This window comes from Erythrolamprus reginae, chromosome 6 (assembly GCF_031021105.1).
Source record: "Erythrolamprus reginae isolate rEryReg1 chromosome 6, rEryReg1.hap1, whole genome shotgun sequence".
In the NCBI taxonomy this organism is placed as follows: Eukaryota; Metazoa; Chordata; class Lepidosauria; order Squamata; family Dipsadidae; genus Erythrolamprus; species Erythrolamprus reginae.
The window spans coordinates 75,286,331-75,313,534 of NC_091955.1; the positions used below are offsets into that span (position 1 = coordinate 75,286,331).

General features: G+C 39.3%; 1 protein-coding gene across 1 annotated transcript; it reads left to right on the forward strand.

Moving 5' to 3' along the window:
- Positions 1 to 639: 639 nt before the first annotated feature.
- On the forward strand, positions 640 to 21,273 carry WASHC3 (WASH complex subunit 3). Its single transcript, XM_070756298.1, has 7 exons — positions 640 to 799; positions 2,226 to 2,324; positions 2,847 to 2,912; positions 3,270 to 3,383; positions 4,671 to 4,778; positions 17,369 to 17,433; positions 18,919 to 21,273. The coding sequence occupies exons 1-7, from the start codon at positions 749 to 751 to the stop codon at positions 19,001 to 19,003; spliced, it is 588 nt and encodes a 195-aa protein (XP_070612399.1). The 5' UTR covers positions 640 to 748; the 3' UTR covers positions 19,004 to 21,273.
- The last annotated feature ends 5,931 nt before the right edge of the window (positions 21,274 to 27,204 follow it).

Sequence of the window (27,204 nt, forward strand, 5' to 3'; positions counted from 1 at the left end):
TGAGGAATTTGCTGGTTGAGGAACTCTGGGAGTTGAAGTCCACAAGTCTTAAAAAGTGGCCAAGGTTGGCGATCCCTAGTCTAAACCAGTGTTTTTCAACCAGTGTGCCGTGGCACACTAGTGTGCCGCGAGAAATGGTCAGGTGTGCCGCGAAGCTCAGCAAGAGAAAGAGGGAGAGCGAAAGAAAGCAAGAGAGAGAGAGAAAGAAAGCAAGAGAGAGAAGAGAGAGAAAGAAAGCAAGAGAGAGAGAAAGAAAGCAAGAGAGAGAGAAAGAGAGATAGAAAGCAAGAGAGAGAAAGAAAGCAAGAGAGAGAGAGAGAGGGAGGGAAGGAGGGAGAGAGAAAGAGAGCAAAAAAGAGAGGAAGGAAGGAAGAGAGAAAGAAAGTGAGATGGAGAGAGAGAGGGAGGAAGGAAGAGAGAGAAAGGAGAGAAATAGAGCGAAAGGGAGGAAGAGAGAGAGATTTTTTTTGTCCAAACTTTTTTTAGCCCGCCCACTCGCCCCCCCCACTCAATGTGCCCCATGATTTTGTATATGTAAAAAATGTGCTGCAGCTCAAAAAAGGTTGAAAATCACTGGTCTAAACAACCCAAACCTTCAAAGCATCCGAACTACAGTTCCCATGATGCCCTTCCTTCTGCCGCGAAGGAGACGTCGGGAATAGCTTCCCGTGAGAGAGGTCGCGAGGGATGATTAGGGAAGAGATTTGCGGCCGGGGGATTCGACGCTGTGTGAGAGAGGCCGCCGGGAATGGACGAGGACGGGTTGCCTCTCGTAGGTTCGGGCATCGACCTGACCAAGGTATTGGCGGGCGGCCTGGTCTTGCGCATGCGTGGAGCGACTCTCGCCTGTCTCCACAGGCCGCTTCCACAGCCCACCCCCGTCGGGTGGGAAAGAGAAGGAACCGGGCGAGGGTCCCTTCTGGGTGCCCGTTGCCTTCCCCATCACGTTAAAAAGCCACCTCCTTGCGGTAACATTTCACAGCAGGCCCACAAATATCGAGGGGGGATGTCACACAATTTCTGACAGCAGAGTAAGGAAATTTAATATAGGTAAACTTAAAAGAGTTTGAAACTCTTTTTAAGATCGCTTTAAATTTAAATTAAACTAAACAAAGTCCTTAAAAATTTCCCTAGACAAATCTCAAAAATTTCCAAACGTTTCATATTGAAAAGATCTTAGTGTTTGATTCTATAAAAGAAAAAAAATTCAACATAAATGGCAAGGGGAAAAAGTCATTGATAAGGCATTCAATTTTATTGATTAAGCATTGTATAATAAATACTTATTGTCAGTATAGCTGACCTTTAAAACTGAGTTACTCAATAAATAAAAATAAATGAAATAAATGGCTTAACATTTCCTTATTTTTCATTAAAATGGTTGTTGCCAACTTCTGTAGATAAGCTATGACATGGGAAATTTTGTGTTGATGTGTTTTTCTGCTTATATATTAATCATTTCTCTTGCAAAGGCATGCTAGATTTAGAGTTTGCTGTGGATTGTCAATTTGACCATGAACAAATTCCTTGCGTTGTTTCTCATTAATTACAGAAGCACTAAGACATGTAGGATATGGTTTTTAGTCTAGTTCATTCTCTGACAGCAGTCTATAAAAACAGTGTTGTGAAACTCTAATGTACTTCTAAAATGTTTCCTGTACTAATTTCAGGATCTGAGATTTACTACTCTTACTTATTCAACGTCATTAATACATAGTTTGGCTTAAATTCAGAAATTATTCATTTTTATATTTGTAAACTTGACTGTCTCATTCTGTTACTCCTTCGTGTTTTAATGTACACTTCTGATAAAAGGATATGCTTATTCAATTGCTGAAAAATTAACAAACTGCACATTTGATAAAAGATAAGTTATATTTTCGTGCATCTTGGCACATTGCTTTCAAATAATAAATTATCACTCAAATATTTGGCCAATCTCAGAGTTTGAATGTAAATGTTTGAAACTGTATTTGCTTCATATTAGAGAGATATTACAAGAGCTAGTTTGGTGTGATGGTTAAGGCCAGTCTAAAAACTGGGAGATCCTGAGTTCTAGTCTCATCTTTGGCACAAACGCAGCTAGTCACTGCTCTCAGCCCTAGGAAGGAGGCATTGGCAAACCACTTGTGAAAAATCTTGCCAAGGAAATGGCAATGAATTGACTATGTAGTTAATTTATTTTTCTTGAGTGTTTTTTTCTTCTTTTCCTTTATGTAATGCAGGTTCCAGCTATCCAACAAAAAAGAACAGTGGCGTTTCTAAACCAATTTGTGGTTCACACAGTTCAGTTCCTGAATCGATTTTCAACTATTTGTGAAGAGGTAGTACATGCCATACTATAAATTTTCAAAGCCAGTGGGTTCCAGTTTCTCTGTAATACATCCTTAGTACAGAAATCATTTCAATTCTCATTCTCCACCAAGAAAAAGTTAAAAAAAATTAAGAAAAAATATAATCATCCATACATAGATAGTTTGTTTATATATTGCCAACCCAACCAGTTAAGTACATAGTATTAACAGTAATTTGTGTCATGTTATTTGTTAATGGAATGAATATTAGCATAGTAATATATTAAATCAGCTGAATCAATTCAGTTGATTTAATATATCAGTGTAATCAATTATTTCAATTATTTCAAACCATCTTTATAATAGCACTTAAAAGATCATTGTTCAGTATGTTTCATATTAGTCTCCAAAAGATTGAAGCAATACGTTTGCTTTTCAAGGAGATGGATTGGGGTGATGAGAAAAGAGCTAAGTATTACTAGATGGAAAATGTGGAGGAGTTAAATGATACTGAGGAAATTGTTGAGTAATATTTCTTTTCCTTATTCCCAGAAATTGTCAGCACTTTCCCTCCGTATTCAACAAATTGAAACTTTGCTCAATATTCTGGACGCAAAGGTTTGTTCCTGATATGCCTCTTTTTATGTGATAGTTTAAACATTCCTAAATATATAATTTATAAAATTCTGAGGATAGATTTCATTTAGATCATGTTTGTCTACCAACCAAAATAAGCACATACATTTTTAGTATTAAGGAAAGTAAACAAGAACAGAAAAGAAGTAGATACATTCAGTAGTACAAAGAGGTGGTAAAAATTTGGGCATATGTAAAGTCTGACAGTCCAAGCATCATGTAACTGTCATGTAACTATACATTCTGAAACTTGGATAGAAGAGAAATGTTTATCAGATGTTGTTTTATGGATGAAATATATCATTAATATCATTAATCTGTAATGTGTCCCATCTTCAGTTATCGTCTGTGCCTGGCCTAGAAGATGAGATCTCAAACACCAGTGTTATGAATGGCTCTGTGTCAGAAACATTGGTTGATCAACAGACAACAAATGTATCACCTAACGTGGAGGTAAACTTGCCTTTCTATAGCAAAATTTGGCTGTATTCAAAGGTCAAGAAAATCAGAATTATTTGAAAATGACCAAATTGTTGATGCAAGCTGTTTGTTTGGTCTCATTAATTCTGGAAACTAGTCAAATAATACAGAAATAGCTATTCCTTGATTTTCTACCTGTTTCCCCGAAAATAAGACACTGACTTATTTTTTTGCCACCAAAAAAGGCACCAGGTCTTATCCCAGGGGGGATGTCGTGTGTCTTCCATTGACTCACTTTATTTGTGTGTGTTGCCCCTGTCAGGTGCCTTCAGAAACCACTTCTGCAGCCCACAAGGCCAGCAAGGCTTTCCTGAAGACCACTGCAACTGAAAACAGTTCTGTATTTCTCCAGAGTTCTGTTATCGGCTTCAGAGGCCTTCAGGAAAGCCTTGCCAGCTGCAGAAAAAAATCAACCAGCAGGGCAGATGTTTGGGGTGTGCAAGGCATGGCTGCAATTGTTCACTTTGTTCCATATCTCATAAAATTCAGTTTCTTCTTGATCTTTTAACCGTCTTGTCATCATATCCATTTCAGCGTGTATATATGGATAAACAAGAAGAAATATTAACACTAACAGTAAAAATAAATAAATAAATAAATAAATAATAGTATTGTATTAGTAGAGCTATGATTTAAGTGTTATGTTAGGTTTATTAGGGATAAGATTTAAGAGTTATGAATTACAATGTATGAAGATTTAATATAAAAAGTTATCTAAATTTCTTCTTTTCATTTAAAGTAATAAGTTGATTTTAAACCTTTTTGAATGTATTCTTTTTTGTATTGAAATTTTACTTCAAGAATAAGCGGGGAAGAAACAACCCCACTTTTATGTTAAATGTATGTTTGTCAGTATTGTTTATTTTAAGAAAATTTAATAAAATATATTGGGGGGGAAAAGGCATGGCTGCAATTGTTCAAAGGTAAGTAGTAGGGCAGATCCACACACACACACACCCTTCCCTGCACCAAGATCCCAAGTAAGTCCAACCCTGCGTAGCTTTTTGCAGTCAAGTAAGCTTGACTAAACATCTCAAAAAGTAATTCAGTATCTGGACAGAAATAGAATTCCTGATTCACAGGCATTGCTATTCAGGTTTGTTTAACTGCTGCCCTGGCAGGAGGAGCCAAGCAAGACCAATCAAACTTCATGTATAAGTTGCTGGTAGAGCTTTTTTTTTTTTAACTTAATGTGATATCCAAATATAGTAATATCTGGGAACTTGTAAAGACTAGTATGCACTGTTTGTTGTATTGCAGACCAGTGTACCTGAGTTGGGGCAACAGAAGGCAAATGGAACTGGTGACAATGTCATCACTGTAGCAAAGGATCCACGCTATGCCAGATATCTCAAAATGGTTCAAGTGGTAAGTCATATTTATTTTACAGGCTTTATCATAAACATTTGGACTTCTATCCTGATGTGTCTCTTAAAGTAAACTTTGTCTTTTGAGATTAATTGTGAATGTAGGTTGAATTGTACATGCTTTTAGCATAGAAATTTGGATAAAGATTGATTGAGACATAAATATTGAGACCCAATTTTCCTCTATGTCTTCCTGTAGCCAAAGCATGATTATCCATCATTTCTAAAAATACTGATTTTTCATTATGTGCTGTGTGTGTGTTTGTGTGTACTGTCTGCACAATCATGAATTACTAAAAAAAAAAATTTGTAAAAAAAAAATTCTCCCATTGTTTCTGTGATTGTTTTAGTCCAACAGTGTTTTTTTGTGATAGCCACCTTAAAAATCAGTTTAGCTTTAATTTTCTTCCCATCGGTGCTGGCAATGGTTGTCCCAGAAAATCAGTTGCATTTCATTTATTCTATCCCATAGAATTTGCTTTTGGCTTTATTACTTTCTCACAAACGAGCTTCTGGTGGAAACAGACAAGCCTTGACAGAGCCAACAGTTTTCTTTTTAATGCCTTCTGATTCTGAAACATGTGCAAAATATGAGCAAGAGTTCAACTTGAATAAACTAAAGTTTAAAATGAAAATAATCCATAAATGTAGGATATGATGACAAAGCAATTTTGATGCACATGACATTTGCTTTGTCACTCTTCAGAGTTTTGCTGGAAGCATACAGCTACCCATTACAACCATAGTGAAAATGATATTTGATTTAACAAGTTGTAGGCTTGTAAAGCCAATGTGGACTCTGAAACATCTTTTGCTTTTGAAGCTCTAATCTTGAAATGCAATATGGTGTTACAGTTCTTTCAGTAATGGTAAAAATCATATGAAAATGTAAGCCTTTGTGGTCTTCCTTTTTCTGGATACACATGATGATATAAAAGAGGCCAGAGTTGTTCACTGGAGCATGAACAAGGGGAAATGGCCTTGAGGGAAATACTATAGACAAGAACTAATACACAAGCAAGGAGGATTGAAATATCCCTTAAGTCTTAAGGGATACAAGACATTGTTTTCTGGTCTGAACTATTAATGGGACTGACAAATGAGATGGTAGCTGAAATGAGATTGCTCATTTGATGCTTTTAAATGCATCAGGTTTATGTGAGATGTCCCTTCAAGGGGAGGCATATTTGCCCTCATTGAGCAATTGTTGTTTCAGCAAGAGTAGGAGAGAGGAATGGCCTGCTGTTTTTTGTACTCAGTCCTTAGACTGAGGAATAGACACCCAACATTGCTGATAGTATGCTCTAACTTAAATATGTACCCTCTAGGGCAGTGTTTTTCAAGCAGTGTGCCACGGCACACTAGTGTGCCGTGAGACATGGTCAGGTGTGCCGCGAAGCTCAGAGAGAGAAAGGAAGCAAGCAAGAGAGAGAAAGAAAGCAAAAGAGCGAGAGAGAGAGAAAGAGAACAAGAGAGAGAGAAAGAAAGCAAGAGAGAGAGAAAGAGAATAAGAGAAAGAAAGAGAGAGAGAGAGCAAGAGAGAGAGAGAGCAAGAGAGAAAGCAAGCAAGAGAGAGAGAGAAAGGGAGGGAAGGAGAGAGAGAGAGAGAGAAAGACATAGAGGGAGGGAGAGAGAAAGAGCAAAAAAGAGAGGAAGGAAGAGAAAGAAAGAGGGATGGAGAGAGAAAAAGAAAGAGGAAGGAAGGGAGAGAAAGAGGGAGAGAGAAATAGAGTGAAAGGGAGGAACAGAGAGAGAGAGAATTTTTTTGTCCAAACTTTTTTTACAACCCCCCCCCCCCCCCCCCGCTCAATGTGCCCCAGGGTTTCGTAAATGTAAAAAATGTGCTGCGGCTCAAAAAAGGTTGAAAATCACTGCTCTAGGGCAGAATAAAAGTTTTAAGAATTTCCATACTTGGAATAGCAACACAGTTTTTAATGATTTATGCAACTCGGATGTATAATGAAACGTCTGTGCCTGGAAAGTAGAATAAAAGATGCTGAATTCTTGTCTGCGTGGTTAGCCTATTTCAAAAATAATAAATGAGGAAAGTGTACACCTAATACTAACAATTTAGCGCATATAATGCATACTGAGGAGCGTTGGTATGACAAGTAGGACAAATTCTTTGAATCATTACTACTGCTTGAATACCTGTTCATTGGATATAAGTTTTGAAACTATGTTTATGCAGGGGTGCATGTTCTGACCTTGATTTGGAAAAAATGCTCTGGGCTTCATGCAATCCTAGTATTACCGTATTTTGGAGTATAAGATGCACCTTAGTTTTTTGGAGGGGAGATAAGGAAAAGAATCTGCTTACTAGGTATTAATCTGGCTAGCATCAAATCAGCTTCAGCACATTATTTTATCCCCTAGTTAGGGCTTTAAAAAAAACTTTATTCAGAGAGAGTAACAATGAAAGAGCTTGAAAGCCAGTAAGATCTGGAAATTTCATTAGCACCTGGAAAGAAACATTCGGAACAAGTAGAGCAATGGAAAAAAAACCTGCAGAGACTTAGGGCTTGGAAAACATTCTTCACAGAGAGAGACAATGAAAGAGCTTGCTAGCTGGTAAGAGCTGGGAACACCATTAGCACCTGGTTATGGCTAGAAAGAAATTTATTTGGAGCAAGTTAGAGCAATGAAAAAAAACTCTGCAAAGACTTAGGGCTTGGAAAACATTCTTTGCAGAGAGAAACAATGAAAGAGCTTGCTAGCTGGTAAGAGCTGGGAACACCATTAGCACCTGGTTATGGCTAGAAAGAAATTTATTTGGAGCGAGTTAGAGCAATAAAAAAAAACTCTGCAAAGACTTACGGCTTGGAAAACATTCTTTGCAGAGAGAAACAATGAAAGAGCTTGCTAGCTGGTAAGAGCTGGGAACACCATTAGCACCTGGTTATGGCTAGAAAGAAATTTATTTGGAGCGAGTTAGAGCAATAAAAAAAAACTCTGCAAAGACTTACGGCTTGGAAAACATTCTTTGCAGAGAGAAACAATGAAAGAGCTTGCTAGCTGGTAAGAGCTGGGAACACCATTAGCACCTGGTTATGGCTAGAAAGAAATTTATTTGGAGCGAGTTAGAGCAATGAAAAAAAACTCTGCAAAGACTTAGGGCTTGGAAAACATTCTTTGCAGAGAGAAACCATGAAAGAGCTTGCTAGCTGGTAAGAGCTGGGAACACCATTAGCACCTGGTTATGGCTAGAAAGAAATTTATTTGGAGCGAGTTAGAGCAATGAAAAAAAACTCTGCAAAGACTTAGGGCTTGGAAAACATTCTTTGCAGAGAGAAACAATGAAAGAGCTTGCAAGGTAAGAGTTGGGAAGATCGTTAGTAGCTAGTTAGGGCTGGGGTGGGGGAAAGCTACATTCAGAGTATAAGATGCACCCAAATTATCAGCCTCTTTTAGGGACGAAAAGGATGCGTCTTATACTCTGAAAAATACGGTTATTTGCTAAAGAAATTCTAAATCTTTTCCAGGCTTCTAAATGAGTAGCTAGAAAAAAGTAGCTACTTTTAGGAGTTCAGTATAAAGCAGAGAGATACTGTCCTCATATACGCTCTCAAATGCTCCTGAGTCTTTTTCAAGAGCTCTAATAGTTCGACCATTTAGAAAATGAATATGTTCTAATCTGATAACCAAGGAATTGGTTTTACTACAGTTCCAGTAAAGTGTGTGAAGCAATGTTGGTAATGGCAGATGTCCATATAGAGCTGTTATTAAGATGGGTGTGATAAGTTCAAACGTCTGGTGTAAATTTCTGAATAAAAGCAGAAGAGCTCTCTGTAGCAGTAACCAGGCCAACACAGAGCCTTAGAAAAGACAACTTTCCAATTTTAAGTTGATACAGAATACAATGGTTATTTAATTAATTAATTAATTGATTGATTAATTAATTAATTAACTTCTATGCCACCCAATCCTGTAGGACTCAGGGCGTCTTACAACAGTACAAATATAATACAGTAATAGAAAGAAGTCAGATATCAATAATAAACTATAAAAACCCCAATTATAAAACCCCTGTACTAAACTTATAAACCCCCATTGTAAAACCCATAAATCCCATCTATCAACAACATACATACCATATGTTAAAATTCACAGCCACCAGGCCTGCCAGCAAAGCCAAGTCTTGATGGCCTTTCAGAAGGCCAGTAGAGTGGGAGCAGTATGGATATCAGTGGGGAGGTCATTCCATAGAGCCGGGGCAGCTACAGAGAAGGCCCTCCCCCACAGTCCTGCCAACCCATATTGCTTAGTCGACAGGACCCGGAGAAGGCCGACTCTGTGTGATCTTATTGGTCTCTGGGAGGTATGTGGCAGGAGACGGTCCGGTAAATAGCCAGGCCCTAAGCCATATAAGGGTTTAGTGTAATAATGTAAAGGTGAGTCTGGAAATGACCTGTCATTTGGAATAGTCTCTCCATCGGTTTCATAAATCTTAAGCTAACCATTAACTAAATCCAGGGATATAATTTCTCTTACATTAGTTACAGTATGTGATACAATTCCATTTTTAGTGAATTATCGATCTTGTTAGCATTATCTCTCTGTTAGATAAAGTTATTGGCAAGTAAATAATTTGTAGCATTTCATCTTACCCATTCTATCCTTGACAGTTCCTGGGATTAAAACCTAAGTGAGAAAATTTTGATGTGGTTTTAATTTTTAAGCCTTACAATAGTTTAGTTTTATTTTATTTTATTAAATTTATATGCTGCCCAACTCCCAAAGGACAGAGTTAAAAACTCTGAATTAGGAACACAATAGCAGTTCAAAACAGTGTTTCTTGAATCTTGGCAACTTTAAGATGCGTGGTCTTCAACTCTCAGAATTTCCCAGGCAGCATACATATCTTAAAATTGGTTGATGCCATTGCTTTTCCATATTCAATTCATGATCATTAATGCTGTACAACCTAGTGTGACTTGATGCTTTATTTCTGGGCTGCCTTCACTGCTTTGATCAATCTGCAATACCAGGAAAATGAATTTTTGCAGACAATTGATCTCTTCATTGTCAATTATTTTGACATTTCCATTCCCTGCAATGGTCATTTGATGTTGGTCATTTTGATGCTCAGGAAGAAGCCAAATTTCTTGCTTTCTTCTTTAATCTTTTGATTAAAGGGGTTTCTTTGGTTTCTGAGAAGAGTTTTGTGTTGTCAGCATACTGAAGATGGTTAATATTCCTTCCTCCAATCTTTATTTTAATCTTTGATTCTTCAAGTTCTAGCTCAAATGAGAAAGTTGAAGGAATGAAGCCTTGCCTTGTTAAATCTTGAACTACAGTGGTACCTCGAGATACGAGTTTAATTCGTTCTGGACCTGGGCTCTTAAGTCGAGCAGCTCTTATCTCGAACGACTTTTCCCCATAGGAATTAATGTAAATAATTTTAATTGGTTCCAGCCCTCAAAAAACTCACAAAGTTAGTCTAAATTATGCAGAAAGACATGTTTTTAATGAAGAAATGTACATGTACATATAAATGAATAATGAAGTTTCTTTCACTTAACTTGTAAACTTTCTTAAACTTTTAAATTTACATATGTTCAACTTCTCTGCCACCCAATCCTGTAGGACAGAGGTCCCCAACCCTTTTTGCACCAGGGACCGGCTTTAAGCGATCAAGAGAGGAATGGGTGAATGAATGGACGGAGGGTGGGAAGGAAGGAAGGAAAGAGGGAAGGGACAGGAACAGAGGAAGGAAGCAAGGAAACTTATGAAAGGGGAGAGTAAGAGAGGAATGAGTGAAGGGAGGGAGGGAGGGAAGAAGGTGGGAAGGAGAAAGAAAAGAAGAAATAGAGGAAGGGAAGGTAAAAGAGAGAAAGAAAAAGAGCAAGAAAGAAAGAAAGAAAGAAAGGGGGAAGGGACAGGAACAGAGGAAGGAAGCAAGGAAACTTATGAAAGGGGAGAGTAAGAGAGGAATGAGTGAAGGGAGGGAGGGAGGGAAGAAGGTGGGAAGGAGAAAGAAAAGAAGAAATAGAGGAAGGGAAGGTAAAAGAGAGAAAGAAAAAGAGCAAGAAAGAAAGCTGCAAGCACCCCCCCGAGCCCCCCCAGGCCGGCTGCAACCTTTTAAAACACGCGCGCCGCTTCGCAGCTGTCTCCTGAAGCCGAACGCGGAAGTTAGCGTTTGGCTTCAGGAGACAGCTCCTTGGCGCTTGTATCTCGAATTTGGGCTTGTAAGTAGAACAAAAATATCTCTCCCCTCCCAGCTCTTATCTCGAGTTGCTCTTAAGTAGAGCAGCTCTTATGTCGGGGTTCCACTGTACTTGGGATCTCCATATGGTGTTTGTACAGCAGCTTTCTGATTTGTGTACAGCAATTGCAACAAAATGACCAGATGTGTCAATACTTTCAGAACCCTCAGCTTCTCAAAGGCTTTGTTATAGTCAATAAAGCAAACGATAGATACTGTTTTGATATTCTTAAGACTTTTGCATGATCCACCGTAGACTTGCAACATGGACGTGAGTTCCACCCCTTCTGAAGGCAACTTGAGCACCTGTTAATTCCTTTTCAATGGTTGGCACCATTGAACTCTTGTAGGATCTTAGAGATCATATTTTGTTGTGACATTGTTGTAGGATCTTAGAGAAAATCTTGCTAGCTTGTTAGGATGATGGCAGTTGTGCAGTATTTGGAGCAATCCTTGGAATCACTCTTTTTTTGGCAGTGGAATGAGCACTGATTCTGTAGCCATGTGTTTAGTGGTGAAAATATCTTGTATATATGCATAATTAAAACATACTAAATTACTTGTTTTTATACATGTCTTATTTAACTATGCCAAGAAATCTTTGTAAGGCTTTCCTTCCTGCTTCAAAAAGTTATGTTGACCTTATTAATAAACCATTTTTTCCTATGGTCATTTCTACAATAGTATAACTTGGCATCTGTTTAGCAACATATATTTTACTGGAGAATTCTGAAATGACAACTTTCTTTAAAATTCTCTCCTTTTACAATTTTGTGGAGAATTTTCAGCTTTAGATCCCCTTCCCAGTATACTGTTTACAAATGGAAAATACTAACATAATATTACTAAATAACTACTGTAATGCTCTCTACATGGGGCTACCTTTGAAAAGTGTTCGGAAACTCCAGATCGTGCAGAATGCAGCTGCGAGAGCAGTCATGGGCTTACCTAGGTATGCCCATGTTTCACCATCACTCCGCAGTCTGCATTGGCTGCCGATCAATTTCCGGTCACAATTCAAAGTGTTGGTTATGACCTTTAAAGCCCTTCATGGCACTGGACCAGAATATCTCCGGGACCGCCTCCTGCCGCACAAATCCCAGCGACCGATTAGGTCCCACAGAGTGGGCCTTCTCCGGGTCCCGTCAACTAAACAATGTCGGTTGGCGGGCCCCAGGGGAAGAGCCTTCTCTGTGGCGGCACCGGCCCTCTGGAACCAACTCCCCCCAGAGATTAGAACTGCCCCTACTCTTCCTGCCTTCCGTAAACTCCTTAAAACCCACCTTTGCCATCAGGCATGGGGGAATTGAAACACCTCCCCCGGGCTTGTTCAATTTTATGCATGGTATGCTTGTGTGTGTGTCTGTTAGTATATGGGGTTCTTTTAAATCTTTAAATATTTTAAAGCTATCTGAATTATTTATGATTTGTCATATCTTGTTGTGAGCCGCCCCGAGTCTTCGGAGAGGGGTGGCATACAAATCTAAATAATAAATAAATAAATAAATTTGTAAGACATAAGAAAGAAGTTCTGAATATCAGAGCACTGCCACCGCCGCCACAATTTAATCTCTGTATTTCAGGTTACGTTTTCCATGTGACAGATGGTGACTCCTAGTCATAAAAAAATTGTGTGCTGACAGTAATGACAGCTCTGTAAATTCCCACTCTTAAACTGCTGAGTGTAATTGTTTTTATTGGAGATAGTTAGTTTTATATTAGGGTAAAGAGCCCCAAATACAGATATGCAAGGGAAAATGTTAATCACCACAACAGCATGGCTATTGCCATGTTAGTCTGGACCACTCTCTTGCTTTCCTCAATGACACCAGTACAGAGATACTTCTATGAACAGTAGATTTTTAGCCCCTTCTTTGTAAAATATTGTACTTACCTTGGCTCCAAAGTACTTGGATTCCATGCCTAAATCAACCACACTACTTTTAACTACTGTTAATTTAGAAATCAAGGTTTCTTCCACCCTTTTCAACCTCCAATAAACCTTAGAAATAAGATTTCCTTCCTTCCTGTCCGTCCATCTGTCAAAGGAATGTTCTATTTGAACTTTGTCAGCAGAACCACAGCTTCTCTTGGAACATCTCTAACAGAGACCTTTAACTTCAGATTGTTCCCGGGAGAATATGAATATGAAAGGCGAATGTTTAGTGTTGAATGATCACAAATATAGATAGAATTTTAGTAGAAAAGCCTTTTCCCCTTCATATGCATAATTGGCTAAAATATATCATTGAAACTGTAGGGGAAAGATAGTTTATCAAAAAAAATTGGGATAAATATGCTGTAAGATTAGTGAAAGTAATTGCTGAGAATAGTTTTAACACTAATTTCACTATCACTTGTCAGGTTCCGACAAGCTAGCGGAAAGACAACTGCAGCATTTTGCAGACTAATTCTTTATTCCAAAACTGTCCACACTAATTAACAACCATTCGCTGTGTATTCAAATACATATAATTTCAGCAGCAAACAACCAATGCTCCTGCCACCTTTTAAAGCTGACATATGCCCCATCCCGTAACTCCACCCCTCTACCGCCGTCATGCCACCCCAAGCCACAATTCATTAGCTCTCCGCACTGTGCACATGCCCACTGCTGCGCCCACGCTATCACTTAACAGCCGTTTAACCATTTAGCCTACATGGCATTGGACCAGAATACCTCCGGAACCGCCTGCTACCGCACGAATCCCAGCGGCTGATAAGGTCCCACAGAGTTGGCCTTCTCCGGGTCCCATTGACTAAACAATGTCGTCTGGTGGGTCCCAGGGCAAGAGCCTTCTCTGTGGCGGCCCCGGCCCTCTGGAATCAACTGCCCCCCAGAGATTAGAACTGTTCCCACCCTCCTTGTCTTCCGTAAACTACTTACGACCCACCTATACTGCCAGGCATGGGGGATTTGAGACACCTTTCCCCCAGGCTTATTATAATTTATGTTTTGGTATGTATGTGCTGTTTGGTTTTAATTATGATAGGGTTTTTCATTTTTTTAATATTAGATTTGTGCCTGTATAATACTGTTTTTATTGTTGTTGTGAGCCGCCCCGAGTCTTCGGAGAGGGGCGGCATACAAATCTAATAAATTATTATTATTATTATTATTATTATTATTATTATTATTATTATTATTATTTAAGCGTCAGTGCCCCACAAGGCTTCCAATTCTGCTTCCAGTGTTCAGTAATTCCGAGGTTGGTGACCACTGAGACCTCCCTCCTGCCTGAATGGGAGCCCTGGCACATCGGAGCTAACATCACTGATTCAAGTTATATCTTTCTATTCAGCTGATGGAGTTTATCTTTGCAACATGAAAGGATACAGTACTGATAATGTGTAACTTTCATATAAATACAAACGTAAGAGTAGTCTAGACTCAGTGGTTATCAACTTTTCTAATGCCATGACCCCTTAATACAGTTTCTCATATTGTGGTGACCCCCAACCATAAGTCTAGCACCAGTTCTCCCACACAGAGCTTTAAGCTGATTGGCAAGAAGGTCAGAGGGGGACACCCCCCCCCCCACTGTAAATGCCTGATTGGTCGGATTGTAAAAATATGTTCCAAGGCGCAAGAATAGAAGCTTTACTTCCTAGCACCATGGGAAATTTGTCTTTTCCCATGGTCTTAGGTGACCCCTGTGAAATGGTCGTTCAACCTCCCCAAAGGAGTCCTGACTCCCAGATTGAGAACCACTGGTATAGAGCCATGATATGAAGCTATGGCATTTGTGCCAAAGGTGGCGCACAGAGCCCTCTCTAGGGGCAGGTGCGCCATTGCCAGCTGCTCTTCTGTGTTCTGTCACATGCATGTACACCAGCCAAACTGCTCTCTGCAGCTGCTCTTCATGCAACATGGTCTTTCCCAGGTATGCACATGCACAGGGATGTGCCATGCCCCGGAATGCTGGGAACGCGGTTGTGGTGGCAGAAATGGAGCATGTAGCCATCCATGTGTAACCAGCACAATTACTGGTGAAGTGGGCGAGCGGATGGGAGCATGGACGGAGTTGCCACTCACAGCAGAGCTGCCATGAGCAGAATAGACAGGCTGCTTGCAACAGAGCAGCCACTGTCACCTTATTTTCCGGTTTCCAGGCCTTTTTGCTTCTGCGCTTGCGTACAAGCAAAAAAAACCCTTCACATGCACGCATCCTCGTGCGAGATTCAGCTACTGGGTTTTTGCGTGTGGCCTGCTTTCTGCTTTCCCACGCTGCAGGTATCTCTCAGCGTGGCGATGGCGCCTCGAGCGAGTCATGGCCTTTGGGAGCAGCAGTGCTGTGCTCCCGGCCCGTTCCGGTAGTGCCGGAAATGTTGGCCCATCGCTGAACATGCATGAACATGCATGAACATGCATACGCACATGCATGAACATACACACATGCAACAGAGACCTGAAGATCAGCTGACCAGTGGGAGGCGGGGCATGCCAACACTGGTAGCGTGGCAAGAAGTAAGATCTTTTTGTTTTGTGAGCTTCTGTTTCATTGTTTACAGGGAAACAGAAGCCCACGAAAAAAACGCCATGGAGATCTGACCTGGGGCGACAACGCTCATGCCGTCAGAGAGAGTTCTGCATGCTACCTCTGTCACACATGCCATAGGTTTGCCATCATGGGACTAGACCATCATCTAAAACTATGATTTAATATGTTCTGTCTGGGTTCCCCCAGACCTCAACACCAACTGGAAAAAACAGCCAGACACTCTGGTAAAAGCAAAAGTACTTTATAGCTGGAAAAAATAAACACAGAGGAAAACCTGTTCTTCCCAACAGACAGGCTATAATACTTTACAGCAGAGTCCTGATGTCCAGACAATACAGCAAGCTTCTTGCTGGCACACCCACCCCAAGGTTTCAGTAGTCAAAGGCACAAACCAGGATTCCAAGACGCCAAAGTTCACAGCCAGGTCCCAAGACTCTCAAAGATAAAACTCCACAAGCCAGGAAGGGTGGGTCTGCCTTTTAGCCTTTCCAAAGAGCACCACACCCAAACCCAGCTGTTGCCTCTTTAATGCTGAAAGTACCTAGCCAATTGGTCCCTTTGCTGTGTAGCTCTTCTCTGTCGCAGATCAATTATGGCTTGTGCATTTTCCTCTAAGGAATCCAGGCTGCTTGCTGGGGAGAGCTCCCTCTGGGGGGACTCTGGCTGTCCTCCCTCTTCTTCAGCCTGGGATTCCTCCTCCTCGTCTGCCTGCACCTCCTGTTCCTCATCCTCTCCCTCTGAGCTGGAAACCGACAGAAGATCAGCCGTTCCCTGAGGGGCCTCAGACGGAACCACAACAAATATGAAACTAGAGTTCTTTTCTACCAACTGCAACTAGCCATTATCTGTCTTCTAGTATAGGCGATCTTAAGCAATTCTGTTATGATATTATTCTATTATGTCATCTCTCTCTGGAATCTTGCTACCGCTACCATTTTCTAAGACAAACTGATTTCAGTGGTAGCATGGCTTATATTATACTGTCACACAATTGGAAAATAAAGTTCTAATGATAGGTAGGTAGGTAGGTGGGGGGGGGAGAGAGAGAGAGTTGATAGATAGGTTTTAATGATGCCTTTGAACCATGTTTTATGGTAGAATAAGCAATATTGTTCATTTGTGATAAATATATCTTAGATAAATATAAAACACTGCTTCATGATGCTTTGGGAACATAAGTCTTTCATATTCTGGTTTGCATTAAGTGATTCTTTCATCTCATCTGACCTGGTGGCATTCAGACCTCTAAGATTATTTAAAAGGTTAAAATGATGGTAGGATCTTGGGGAAAATTGGGTTGAATTTTGGTCTAGTGCTTATTTGCAGTGTGCCAATTTTGTACTTTCCTTGCTACATTAGCTGTTTGGTTTCCATTGGCTTCCCTTCTGTCATCATCTTGCCAAGTTCCAGCTGCTTTTACAGTGATACTTAACTTTGGCCCACATCATGCAACAGATATAGGTAATGCCTAAAAAGTAGTTCTGAGCTAATTGTATCCAATGTCTATCATACTGGGATTTAAAAAAAATTAAGGCAAGTCTTTCCTTATGGATCCTGTAATAAATTGTTTGGAATTGTGTTGAAATGGAAAAGGATATCTCCTTTTTTTTGTATTACTGGCTTTCATCATAGCTGCCATCAAACTCTAGCAGCATAAGTCCACGGAGAGGGGCGGCATACAAATCCAATAAATAAATAAATAAATAATAAATAAATAAGTAGCAGGTTGAAGAGACTGCCTATAAATCAATCAAAATAAAATTTGTCATTAGTAATCAATGTTAATTGTCTCCAGGACCTCTTAAAGTTTTTATTGGTGCTTATGTTTGGGATAGGACTCCTATGTTCTGAACTTCTCACAATCTTTCCCCCCTCCCTCCATAGGGTGTTCCTGTTATGGCAATAAGAAACAAAATGATTTCTGAAGGATTAAACCCAGATCTTCTTGAGTAAGTAGCAATGTCTGCTTTGCTTAAACATTATTTACGTGGAACCTAAATGGAGCTGATATTTACATGCATTTTCCCAATTCCCAGGATTTATCCTGAGATAATACAGTCCTCAGAAGAACAAAAGTTGTACAGCTGACCCGACTGGTTGAGAAATATTCTTTTCAATTATGTGGAAATAGTCATAGTAGTTTGGATTTATGAAGTGTTCTTGGAATGCTCAGTGAGCCTGCCAACAGCTCTATGAAATCAACCAGTGCTACCTCCTTACTACAGAATTGTGAAGTCAACTAAAAGTTGACCTAAACTAAGCAAGATGTGAACTTGGAACCTTCCAATTTGCGTACTTAAGCCATTTCACAATACCGGTTATCTAGCCTTCCTGGATTTCACATCCAGGGCAAAAACTTTTATATAACGGTTTCCTCCACTGTATCCCCATCTCTTTATGGCATACCTCTAGTACTGATGCTTTTATTGCCTAGCAAGCATTTCATTGATTAATTTCATATAGTTGATGACTGTAGGTAGGTGGTGACCTGGTTCACACAATACGCTGGACCATAATGTTATTTGTTTGACTTTAATTGGATTGGGGGGCGGTTAATTAAATTATGGCTTGGCAACCCAACTGGGGGAGTGGGAGAGAAACTGGGCCACACAAGTGGCGGGCTGGTGCACATGTTTGTGCAAGTTGAGCTGTGCTCAGGTTGAGCTGCCATCATGCATGCAAGTGCTCCAGCCACCCAGTTCCAAATAGGCCACAGCCTAGTAGTGGGCCACGGCTCAGGTTGGAGAACCCTGATGTACAGTAGAATTACATTTATAATTGCATTTATTGCATTATTATAATTACAGTGTTCCCTCGATTTCCGCGGGGGATGCGTTCTGAGACCGCCCGCGAAAGTCGAATTTCCGCGAAGTAGAGATGCGGAAGTAAATACACCATTTTTGGCTATGGACAGTATCACAAGCCATCCCTTAACACTTTAAACCCCTAAATTACCATTTCCCATTCCCTTAACAACCATTTACTTATCATTATTACTGGTACTCACCATGGAATAAGACACTTAATGATCCTGATATTTATAAACATAATTATTTATTAACAATAATTATTTTTTTTGTTATTTATTTGCAAAAATTATTAGTTTGGTGATGACATATGACGTCATTGGGTGGGAAAAACCATGGTATAGGAAAAAAACCGCAAAGTATTTTTTAATTAATATTTTTTGAAAAACCGTGGTACTGTATAGGCTATTCGCGAAGTTCGGACCCGCGAAAATCGAGGGAACACTGCACATTTATGGACTAGATGACCTACAAGGTCCCTTCCAATGCTGTTAATCTGTTAAATATGATTAAACATACTATATGAGCACAGCTATTATCCAATTTCTCAGAAATCATTTTTGCACCTATATGAAGTCACTTCTTAAGGTTCTGAATGCCTAAAGACATCTTACCTTTGTGTTTCAGAACACCCGACGCTCCGGTGCCTGCATGGGGAGATGAGACAAATGCAGAAGGAAGTTCTGATAGTGAATCTTCATTTAGCGACTAACGGTGTTGCCCTTGGTGGAGATATGTTTATCTTTTCCTTAAAAGCGCTGTCTAGTCTTTATCTTTCTTCAATGCAGATGTACAAACTTGCAACATGCTTTCCTGAATTTCTTGAGCCATATGAAGTATTCTCTAAAAGCAGCAGCTTTGCACAGAAATATATTCATTTTGTATAGAATTCATTGTATAGAATTTAGACAATTATGTAATTACATCACCTTATATAAAATGTGGTATCTTTGACTTGGGTAAATGCTGTCCTAAAAATATCCAGGGTGAAGCTGAAGATGGGACTGGATTCATGCCCTCTTTCCATCTAAATTATGCCACCCTGCATAACTTTCAATAGTACATAATCTTGTAAATTACAAGGGTTATTTTTATGTATATTTTTGGTAACCATTCAGAATTCAGTGAATGCTGATCTGTGTCTCCATGTTGTAGGAAAATTCAAAGCACCAAAACATTTTGGGATAGGTGCAATCATTCCGTTTGTTCCATGATTTAAGAATTGAAAATAGGAGTAGCAGGAAAAAGAACTGAGAACAAAAGGGAATGCTGTTTATTTGAAATGAATGGGCATCATTTTGTCCAGGCAAGCTACTAGATGTTATTATACTGACTCTCGCCTTTTTTTTCTCCTAATAGCTATCCAGTTACCATCATTTGCAAATGTAACCTTTGGGTAGTAGCAGATTGTATCACTGTGGTCTTGTTATAAAATTTTCTTCTTGAGAGTTACAATGAATTCAGTATATAGAAGATGTAAAATATATAAAAATGAATAAATTCTAAACACCTAACTTTTCACGTGATAACAAAGTGCTGATAAATTGAAGGGGAGTTATAGCTAAACAACCCACAACATGACATTGTTTCAAAAGGCTGATATTTACTCCTTTTTTTTTCAAAAACCCATTAGTCTTATAGAGAAACTTAGCAATGAATGATTAGAAACATATCCTTCTAGATTTTTTTTAAAAAAAGAAAATAAAAACTAGCTCCCTAATGTATTGAACAATGCATACATTTTCAGAGTTTGGTCAATTTCATCAATAATATTAATTTCCATAAGACCATAAAAGATTTTAAGTATTCTGTAAGTGTGCATAAATGAACCACATTTTCACGAAGTGCTAAGCCTGAATGATGGAATGCCTTAAAATATAACAAGCAAATGTTTGACACACCCCATCTCCAATATTTTATTATGGTCTGCTTCTCCCCAAAATAGAAAGTGTTTTCAGTATTGTTAATTATCTCTTGAGCTAAAAGTCTTAATTAGTCATTAAAAATATACTCTGGCATTTGAAAGGTATTTACAGTTACTAGTTTGTTTGAGTGTCTGGTTGAAATCTATCCTTATTCCCACCCTTCCTAATGCATTTCTGGCTACTGATGATCGTCTGTGATGCAGAGAAACCAAGAACAAACTGGTGTGCTGTAACGTGCATATGAACAAAAATCCAAAGTAGTTTATGGTTTTTGCACTTACGTTTCTTTACTGGAACATTTAAAAACAATACATTACTATTGTTCCATTCCATCTGTCCTGTGACTTTTCCACTTAGAGGGAAATAAATGTATTGGAGCAGCCCTCTGACTGTCTTCCCATGTCACCCGCCTGGGTTTGTTTGAGGTCTGCTAACACACCCTGTATATAACAGAAGCCAAGATGGCCATTATGTAGCAATATCAAAGTTCAAAGAATCTCTGAAGTATGGTTGCCTTGGTTAGCAGAACTGGAGTTATGGCTCTGAACTGGAATCTCTTGCTAAATGAGTTGGGACATAGCATCCCAGACCGTTTACTGCAACCTGTTTCACAAAAGGTCAAGGCATCTTGTTTCAGGAAACAAATTTAGAAGTGTAGCTAATATTTTGATTTGCTGCCTAATGAAATGCACATTATATCCTATAGCAACTGGAACTTGATTTAGTATTCTTTGAAAATAGGCAAAAATTACATTTTGTACTTGAAAATTTTGATTCTATTGCTACATGTAGAATTTATTTTGAAATAAGCAAATAACTCTGGAAAAATCATAATTTAAATGCATAAATTGCATCGATATATTGTATTGCAACAGGAAACAAATTGTTCTCTGATAGTTATTGAATTATTAAAATGTAAATTATGTGTAATACAGGTGCTTCATTAATACATTAAATCAGTAACAAAGCTGTAATTATGTTTAAAAGACAAGTAATTAAATCTTATTTTAATTAAATAATAATTGTATTTATTTACAATTAAATTCTGTTTTTAAAATATTTCAAAGCAAAAGCTTTTATTTGGCCTGAGTAAGAAAACTAAATTATTGAGTGAATGGCTACACGTGACTTACAGATTAGTAAAAAATAAAGCTGTAATTATTTTCCTATGCAGTTTACAGTAATCCCTCGCTACTTCATGGTTCATCTTTTGCGGATTCGCTACTTCATGGGTTTTTAAAGAGGCTTAAATCCATTAATCCATTGAAAATTTTAAATCCATTAAAAATTCATAAAATTCTTCTACAGTACTACTGTACTCTATTAAAGAAACTGGTAGGATATCACATGTAGTTCCAGCTAAGAAACATTATGGAATGACTGTTTAATACAAAGGGTGGGTTTTAAAAGTTCAAATACTCGTTAAATACATTAAAAAATATCTTTCCTCTACTTCATGGAAATTTGTTTTTCACGGGTGATCTTAGAATGCATCCACCGCAAAAAATGAGGGATTACTGTATATCTGTACCAAATAGCCAAAGTTCTCTGGGATTGCTTAAAAACACACTACTGCTGTATATGTCATTTGTATAACTATAATATAATTCATATAAAGATTGCCTGAGCAGGATGAAACGTTTCCCCAAAATTCAAGAACAAAGCATGAAGGACAGTGTGAACAGAATTATCCACTTGCGAATTATAACATAATAAAGGAAGAAATAACCTTTCTGCCAGCTATTTAAGTAGAAATCACAGCTCTGCATGCTAGTGACTTCAACTATTTTTAGTGCATTAATTTACATCATTGTTTTTCGTACTTTATAACAATTGCATTGCACTGTTCTTACCTAATGGATTGGAATGATTTAAAAAGCAAACCGATTACCAGATTAGCTATATCTTTCATTCAAGCCACAAAAGGCCAAGATAAATTTAAAGTGGACTTTTCCCCTTCTGTTTTTTTCCCTTTCAGCTAAATAAGTTCATTAGTTACAAATATATTGGGAAGTCGTTGCGTAGCTTAAACTGCTTAGCTCAGATTGGCACTGACTATTAGAATCTTTCATGGAACTTTGGACTTGTCCAATAAAAGATCAAATGGGATTTTTTTTAAAAAAATAGCATGAGGAACTACTGAAAAAATTTTCCCCATTTGTTGGAATGAGATTGGATGGATTTATATGAAGATTTTAAAATAAAAGATGTTAAGCATATTTTCCCTAAAATATCATTGATTACTTGACCTAGACTAGAATATGTGTGCAGCAATTGGCCCAATTTATAAAGAATATTTTATACTCTCATAAAATTTATGGGAACTTTAACTGTTCATCGCCAGTTTAAACTGATAAATTTAACACTCATATAAAGTCCTTGGGGAGGGGAGGCATACAAATTCAATTAATAAATAAAATAAAGTAATAAAGCCAGAGATTCTTTGTCATTTTAACATATGGCATTTTCTAAGGGAAATGCAAAACATTTGAACACTTACAGTAACATCAAAACTATAGTATGATTTTTTTCCTCAAATTTAAATTTAAAAGTAATGGTGAATGATATCCATTTTTTTCAGTAATTGCTTTATAGAATGTGATAAATATGATAAACAGCAACAGTACAACACTTACAGTTGAGAAATGCTATGGATTTCTTTATCAATAAAATTTGGTTGCAACAAAAATAATAAATCTGATGTAGTAACCTGGAAGCACATAGCAGAGCTATGGTTGAAAATTTCACATTTAATTTTGATGCCTGAACACTAAATCCAAGTGACTGGCCAATTAATTTATCCACATGATACTTGATTACCGTAGATACTTATTTAGTGGTACATACATAGATGAATAAATTAATGAAGAGTGATTGTCTTTGTAATGGTGTGATGTGTTATTCTTTGATGTGGTGAAAAAGTGTCCCTTTTTTGTAAAATTGTGGTAAATTGAATCCTTTCTGAGTGTGAATACCCTAAATTCAAACTTTGTCCCTGAAAAAGCCTTTTTCATATACGCCTTCTGCACTGATATAACAAGTGAAAATGAATCAACCTTAGAGGACCATGGATTCAGCCATTGGCTAATTTTCTAATTACCCAAAAAGGTAATTGCAGGTAGAAAACAATCTCTTGCTGAAATTTAGGTGATATCGCATTCATGTTAGACAACTGTTGCGGGAAAACATCTTATCCCACTCCAGATTATTTTCACTCCAGTTCTCCAACATACAGTGTTTTGTGCTTAGCTCTGGCCCAGCTCCTGCCCCAAGGACTGTGGATGTGGGGGAGACATCCACATGCTGCAGGCCTGTTTTGCCCCCCCCCCCCGGTGGAATCTGATGATGAAGGCTCCTCTGACCAAGAAGACATGAGTGACAGGGAGGAGGAGAGTGTGGGAGACAGCTCAGAAGGAGATCAATTATCTAGCTCCTCCTTGGATTCAGAACAAGAGTTAATGATACAGCCACGCATGCGGAGAGCGATGCATAGGCAACAACAACTGAGAGATTATTATCAAAGAAAATGAGACCACCTGTGGTTGGGTGGGGCTGTGGTAATTAGTGAGGCTGCTATAAATAGCAGCCTGTGGGTTTGGCCATTGTGGAGGATTATCTGATCGTTGTGTTTCGTGACTGCTTTACTGACTTTGACCTTTTGTGTGCTGATTTTTCCCCGCTTTGAAACTAAACCAGAGCAAAGTGTGTTTCACTTTGTGAAAGAAGAAGAATTGTGAATTGCCTCACAGCTGCAAGCTAAGTATCACAGAACTGATAAGGGACTTGTACAAATTACCAGTTTGTTTGGAGACGATTGCTCTTTGCTATACGAAAAGAGGGGTTAGTTTAAGTGAATTTCCATTATAAAGAACATTGTTTTGAATTTTCAAACGTGTGTGTGTCTGAAATTTGTACCTGTGAATTTTGTGGAGAAGTCTACCAGAGAGCCCGAAAGAACACAGTGGTACCTCTATGTAAGAACACTCTACTTACAAACTTTCCTAGATAAGAATCGGGTGTTCAAGATTTTTTTGCCTCTTCTCAAGAACCATTTTCCAGTTACAAACCCAAGCCTTCGAAACTGTAACTGGAGAAGGCAGGGAGAAGTGTCTGTGGGGCCTCTCTAGGAATCTCCTGGGAGGAAATAGGGCCAGAAAAGGCGTGGGGAAGCCTCCGTGGCTCCTCTAGGAATCTCCTGGGAGGAAACAGCCGGAAAAGGCGGGGAGAAGCCTCCATTTGTCTGAAGTGGTATTGGGTTTTTGATCTAAGCAGGGGGTGGACTAGAAGATCTCTAAGGTCCCTTCAAATGTTTGAGGGTATTTTGATTTCTTTTTTTAAAAAAAACACCTGCATGACATAAAACCTGTCAGGCAACCCAAGATTAAAAAGAAACGGAGCTGGATAAATGTTGGCCACCAAGTAAAATTTGCTTTGTAGCAAGATGGTCCAAAAAACCCCCCCACACTCATCTTAGAAGTGCAATATGTGTTTGCTTTGCTAGGAGAAGCTCTGCGAACCAAATAATTATGTAACACAGAATGACGAAAGTGCAGAGGAAAAAAGAGGTGATTTGCCAACACTGTGCCCCAGTAGCAAAGCATGGAAATATTAAAGAAAAGCTTCCATATCCTCAAGAGAATTAACCCTTCCTTGTTGGGGAACGGCCTTGGTTTTGTGATGTTACTTGCTCTGGGAAGTTCTCTCCCATCTGCCTTCTTTAAAATAACGCTATTTCAAGAACTGTATTTGTTTAATTTTTTTTTTTAAAAAAAAACAATCTCAGGTTAACTTCAAAAAACGCAAGCGAAATCTTATCTCTCTTTGGATCGGTGGATTCATTCCGAAGCCTGATGTTTAAATACTTTTAGGCCTTGAAAGCAGCCAGTCCATTTCTTTCGTGCCTTCGGGGCAGAGGAGTGGGTGGGGAGAGCAATAATAAGCCATCTTCCAGAACAGAAAAAGCCCACATGAGACCACTCCAAATGATTACAGCTTGTCCTTTGACTAATTTCTTTTTCGGGATTTGAGAAACAGAAGAAAATAGCCAGAGTTTCCCAACCAGGGCCAAGTTGAAACTTTCAATGTGTTTTGCTTCGCAGCTGGATGGGTGGAGGGGGGGTGTATTACTTTGGCCCCGTCCGATTAGGCTTCTGATCAAAGCAACAGACATTCAGATGAAAAATCCATGTGAGAATTTCAGGGGCCAGGTGGTGAATGCGCTTGACTTCATTCACGAAAGCTTGTGGTTTGGGATCCGAAGGCCCAAGTAAACATCACATGCAAATGCTCCAGTAGTCCCACACTTCCCTCCCTCCTTCCCTCTCTTCCCCCTCCTCTCTCTTTTAAAAAATATTGTATAGCAGGAGTAAGAGACCGCCTCCTGCCGCACGAATCCCAGCGACCGATTAGGTCCCACAGAGTGGGCCTTCTCCGGGTCCCGTCAACTAAACAATGTCGGTTGGCGGGCCCCAGGGGAAGAGCCTTCTCTGTGGCGGCACCGGCCCTCTGGAACCAACTCCCCCCGGAGATTAGAACTGCCCCTACTCTTCCTGCCTTCCGTAAACTCCTTAAAACCCACCTTTGTCGTCAGGCATGGGGGAACTGAACATCTCCCCCTGGGCACGTTTAATTTATGCATGGTATGTCTGTGTGTGTATCTGTTAGCATATGGGGTTTTTAAATATTTAAATATTTTAAATTTGTCTGATTGCTTATGATTTGTTTTTACATGTTGTGAGCCACCCCGAGTCTTCGGAGAGGGGCGGCATACAAATCTAAGTAATAAATAATAAATAAATAAATAAGACCTACAGGGAAAATTCTATGAGAGGAAAAGAGTGCATTTTATATTACGGGATCGTCTCCTGCCGTGTACCTCCCAGTGACCGATCAGAGACCACACGGTTGGCCTTCTCTGGATCCCGTCGACTAAGCAGTGTCGGTTGGCGAGCCTGCGGGGGAGGGCCTTCTCTGGGGCGGCCCCAGCTCTTTGGAATCAACTACCCCAGTGAAGGGCTGTGTGTCTTCAGTGCTACAGGTGCGTCCTCTGCAGGCATGTGTACATCCAGGGGGCATGGGCGCCCCATCAGCATAAGATTCAGCTTCTGCACATGCACAGCAAGAAAAATCTCATGTGAGGATAGGCGAGTGAGCGAGATTTCAGCAATATTCACTGATACTTTTGCTTCTGCGCATGCGCTGAAGCAAAGATCAGTGAAAATCACTGAAATCGTATGTGTACTCTTATGTGAAATCTTGCAGGGAGCATGCGTGCACACATTGGGGACGCCCAGCTGTGCATGCAGTTCCCATTTTTTCAACTGGAGATGCGCACCAGTCCGCGTAACCAGCAGCCCGTCACTGAACTCCCCCCCCCAAGGTCCCTACGGCCCCCACCCTTCTGGATTTCCAAAAGGTCTTGAAAACCTGCAGTACGCCTGGAGGCCGTGAGAACTGATATCTTTTAATTCCGGCCTAGACATGATTTGACTGGTGGTGTTTGACGGTTTGATTGCTGTGATCATATTTAAGGGTTTTATATTTTAATAATTGTTGTACATTGTTTTTATTCTCGCTATATCCTGAGTCTTTCGAGAGTGGGCAGCATACAAATCTAATAAATATATAGTAGAGTCTCGCTTATCCGTCCTTTGATAATCTGACAGTACTAAAAGGGTTTCAAAGCAAAGTACAGTGGTACCTCTACTTACAGACTTAATTCGTTCTGTGACCAGGTTCTTAAGTAGAAAAGTTTGTAAAAAGAAGCCATTTTTCCCATAGGAATCAATGTAAAAGAAAATAATGGAGATTCCTAGAGAGGCCCCACAGAGGCTTCTCCCCACCTTTTCCGGTTACAGGTTCGGAGGCTCGGGTTTGCAAGTGGAAAATGGTTCTTGAGAAGAGGCAAAACAATTTATTTATTTATTTATTTATTTTATTTATTAAATTTGTATGCTGCCCCTCTCCGTAGACTCGGGGCGGCTCACAA